Below are 4,990 nucleotides of genomic sequence, written 5' to 3' on the forward strand. Positions count from 1 at the left end.
GAGATTTTTTAAGTATTTGAAAAAACAGGAAACGGATCAAAAATATGAGGAAACGGACCTATTTGAGGAAACCGATCAACAAAATGTGATTTTTAAAGTTTTTGAAAAAATCGGAAACTGATCAAAAATATGAGAAAAAGGACCTAAAATTGGGGGAAACCAATCAACAAATTGAGATTTTTAAAGTTTTTGAGAAAAGCAGAAACGGATCAAAAATATGAGGAAACGGACCTAAAATTTGAGGAAACCGTTCAACAAATTGTGATTTTTAAAGTTTTTGAAAAAAGCGGAAACGGATCAAAAATTTGAGGAAACCGATCAACAAAATGAGATTTTTAAAGTTTTTGAAAAAAGTGTAAATGGATCAAAAATATGAGGAAACAGATCAGAAATTTGAGGAAACCGATCAAAAATATGAGGAAACAGATTAATTTTAAAGTTTTAGAAAAAAGCGGAAACGGATCAAAAATATGAGGAAACTGATCAACAAAACGAGATTTTTAAAGTTTTTGAAAAAAGTGGAAATGGATCAAAAATTTGAGGAAACAGATCAGAAATTTGAGGAAACCAATCAAAAATATGAGGAAACAGATCAATTTTAAAGTTTTAGAAAAAAGCGGAAACGGATCAAAAATATGAGGAAACGGACCTAAAATTTGAGGAAACCGATCAACAAAACGAGATTTTTTAAGTTTTTGAGAAAAGCGGAAATGGATCAAAAATATGACGAAACAAACCTAAAATTTGAGGGAACCGTTCAACAAATTGTGATTTTTAAAGTTTTTGAAAAAAGCGAAAACGGATCAAAAATATGAGGAAACCAATCAACAAAACAAGATTTTTAAAGTTTTTGAAAAAAGCGGAAACAAATAAAAAATATGAGGAAACGGATCTAAAATTTAAGGAAACCGATGTGGTAATTTCCTACAACCAAAAATGTATGATGCAATAAATTGACAAACTAAAATTAGCAAACTATGATAAGATCACACCTCAAGTTATCTAACCTTTATGTGATCAATTATCTTTGCTAATAGATAACATCATACATTGGGTTATCTCCATCACTTGGATCAAACCTTTATACGATTACTTATCTTTGTAACCTGATAACATTATACATCGGGTTATCACCATCACTCGGATCAAACCTTTATACAATTACTTATCTTTGCAACCTGATAACATTATACATCGGGTTATCTCCTCACTCCGATCAAACCTTTATACAATAACTTATCTATGCAATATTTAACACCCATATTAATAAACATATTCTAATTCGATTTATTACATTTATTTCACATACATTCATAAATTCATAAATAATCACAATATGAAGATACATAGATGGTTTAACGATTAGCCATGATCCTTTTACATATTAGGTTCATTAGCTTGATCTCTGAGTGCTCTCTCAGTTAGTCTACCTAATCTGAAGTGCATGGCTATTATATTAGTCAAGCTATCTGTCATTTATCATCTCTATTCCAGGTTTGCTGGTCAACCCGCTCCTGCATATGGTGGAGCAGTTTCCCAACCTGGATATATATCCTGGAGTAAACCTCTTCCCTGCTTGCTACAGGATAAAGGCTGAACTCCTGTTCCCAGGCCTTCCTTGCATCCCATACATTGACATTGGGATCTACAAGGGGCTCTTGGGTGCCAGTGTCCTCTAGAGCAGAGGACACCATATTCTCGAGCTCCTGGTTCAGCTCTGATAACCTATCCATCACCTCCTGCATGGTTTGCACCAGGACATCAGTATCCTCATCCTTATCCTTGTCCTCTTCAACGTCCCCAGCCACGTCTTCATCCTCTGAGGCTGGGGCAGTAACAATGGGAGCATTCCCACTGACAAGAGGAGCTAGGTCTGCTGGATCAACTCCATCTTCATCCAGTTCAACTTCTGCAACATAAGCTGGGTACTTGATACATCTTTTTCTTGAGCAGCTCGTCCAACTGGGTTCTCACTGTATATGGTTATCTAAATAGACTTTACAGATAGTACAGAGGCACAGAACGATAGGAATAGACGGACGTGTATGGTTATGTGTCTATGCTTTTAAGGTTTGTGCTGTACTCCTCATAGGAGCTCGCTGTACGCTTGTAGGATAAAGTCCTGTATGCTGTTCGCTATGTGTTCACTGTATGTCATACAAGTGAGTTTTGTGCGGTTTTGCGCTATTTTTTTTTGCGCAATTTGCGCAAAACCGGAAATATTTTTTTTGCGAAAGTTGCGCATGAAACGAAATTTTAGTTTTGCGCATTTTTTTTGTGCAATTTGCGCAAAACCGAAAGTTTTACGCAAAATGTAACTTTTCAGGCAAAGGGTCAAAAATTGATATTCTAAGCTTAGAATTAAACAACTGAAGATTTATTCCATACATAAAAAAATATTAACATATACGAGTATGATAACGATTATACTACACTCAATTGGTTACTTCCAGTTACAAAAAGTTTAAATTAAGGGACCAAAATTAATAAAATAGAAATTAGAGAGTGTGAAACTTGGCAATATTTTAATCCTATTAAATAATTTCAAGTGAATAAGGTGCGCGCCCGTGAGATTTGAACTCGACTTCTTAACTGTCATTGGTCAATTATGTAAAAGTGACCAATAGGAAGAGATTCCAAAACAAGATTTTTCTAGAATTGAATTCTAAGAAACACACACCGTCAGCAACCGTTAGATTTTTTCGAAATTGCGGAATTGCGCAAAACTCTAGTTGCGGAATTGCGCAAAACTTGAGTTTCGCAAAAGCGGAATAGGGCAATTTTGCGTGATTTGACTTTTGCGAATGATTGCGCAAATTGTTGTTTTTTTCACGCAAAACTGATGCGCAAAGAAAGAAAATTTTGAGTTTCATTCCGCAAAATTTGCGCAAAAGTTTTCAATTTATTAGCAAAAAATTCCGTCAAAAATATTAAGTTTCAAGGGCATGAATTTAACGTAAAAAATCTTATTTCAAACATTTGTATTGTTTCTTATCTTCAACTCTTTATCATAAACATGACATTGTATGCAGGGTTACCCACAAAAGATGAAACAACGATGACGACCTGGAGCTCTTAACACTAAACAGGCTGGGGGTGGGGGTTGGCGGTGTTTTTATAAATAGAAATTTAAAGGATTTTTTTGTAACTTTTTTATTCATAAAGTAGGGTGCAGGGCGATAACAAAACCGGAGTATGTAAAAGAAATCTGAAATAGCCCATAACTTTTTTATGACATATAAAGCTACAGATCTGAAAACTATATTTTTGAAAAGTCCTTGAAAAATGGGTGAAGAAACATGTGTCACACTTTGATATTTGTTTTATCAAAAAAATATTTTTTACATTTTTTCGACCTTTTTTTGCATTTCTTTCGACCATTCCTAGCACTATAAAAGTTATCGATCTATAATTTATTTCAATGAGCTGGCCTTGAAAAATTTGGCTATGAGCATGCAATTAAGCCCTATACCTATTCGCTAATACCTTTTTCTAAGGGGGGGGGGCGTGGGTCGCCCCCCAGTCTTTACATAGATTCAGACCCCCCAGCCTTTATAGGGTTAAACACAAACAACAATCTAAAGATTGAATTTAGTTTCTGTCTCAAATATTGTCTCGTCCTTGGCGGGTATTGTGGTAAACACACAGTAATTATAAGAAAGATTCAAAAATATAATTTTATTCATTATTAAATAAAACCAACTTATTAGATTTTTGACGTTTTTAGTATTTCTTTCTTTCATTCCTCTTTTAAAACAGGATATATCCCTAGTGATTATAAATGTGCAAAAAAAATTCCTATTTTTAAAACTGACGAAAAAGATAAATTTAACAACTACAGACCAATTAGTATTCTCCCAGCGGTAAGTAAACTTCTTGAAAAAATAGCTGCGACACAAATGTTTAAATATCTTAACAAGTTTGAGATTTTCTATCAACATCAATATGGATTTAGACCAAAACATAATACTAATCAACCATTACTACACCTAATGAATAAAATTTATGAAAATCTTAAAAAACCTCAACCAGAATTTACACTGGGAATATTTTTAGATCTAAAGAAAGCTTTTGACTGTTGTGACTTAAATATTCTTTTTAAAAAACTTGAATACTACGGTTTCAAAAATGTAGCTAACACCTGGTTTCAAAACTACCTATGCAATAGGACTCAATATGTATGTATAAATGGTATTTTTTCTAAAGAAAACACAGTTGTATGTGGTGTTCCCCAGGGAAGTGTTCTTGGGCCACTACTATTTCTCATATACATAAACGATTTGCCATTAGCAACGTCTTTTTTTACTAATCTATTTGCCGACGACACTAGTTTTCTAAAATCATCTCCACATATCGAAACTTTGAACTAAAAAAGGCAGCTGCATGGTTTCAGGCAAAACGTTTAACATTAAATGTCTCCAAGACAAAGTTTATGATATTTAGGAATGCAAATATGGCATTTTGATCCTGAACTGCAAATTAAAAATTGGAAATTAGATTCTGGAAAGAATAGGTACTACCTTTACAAATAAATACTTTAAATTTGTTGGACTCAAAATTGATGAATTCTTAAATTGGGATTATCAAATTTCGAATAAGATTGCCAGCTCAATTTTTGCTCTGAATCAGATTAAAAACATTTTACCGTTAAACATTCGCCTACTAGTTTATAATACACTTGTAAGGCCACATATTGAGTATGGAATTATAACATGGGGGGGTGTAAAAAATGCTAAACTACAGAAAATCAAGTCTTTGCAAAAAAGGGCAATTAGAGCAGTAAATAATAGTTCATTTAAGGCACATTCAGATCCAATATTTTTCAGATTAGAACTCCTAAATCTTGATGATACATATAAACTAGGTGTTCTATCTTTTATGCATAAATACTTTTATGAAAACCTTCCAGCTTCCTTCCAGGATATGTTTAATTCTTTAGCTGAACCAAATAGAACAAAATCATATAAACTTGAGCGAGTTCTCTTTAAAA

General features: G+C 33.3%; 1 protein-coding gene across 1 annotated transcript in view; it reads right to left on the bottom strand.

Annotated features, from left to right (window-relative positions):
- Positions 1–1,472: 1,472 nt before the first annotated feature.
- Positions 1,473–4,990, bottom strand: part of LOC111709097 (uncharacterized) — a 9,062-nt gene continuing 5,544 nt past the window's right edge. Inside the window, exon 7 of the mRNA XM_023482696.1 lies at positions 1,473–1,928. Coding sequence (XP_023338464.1) covers positions 1,473–1,928 — 456 coding nt within the window. The remainder of the gene's footprint in view (positions 1,929–4,990) is intronic.

The sequence above is a fragment of the Eurytemora carolleeae genome, unplaced genomic scaffold (assembly GCF_000591075.1).
Source record: "Eurytemora carolleeae unplaced genomic scaffold, Eaff_2.0 scaffold833, whole genome shotgun sequence".
Classification (NCBI taxonomy): Eukaryota; Metazoa; Arthropoda; class Copepoda; order Calanoida; family Temoridae; genus Eurytemora; species Eurytemora carolleeae.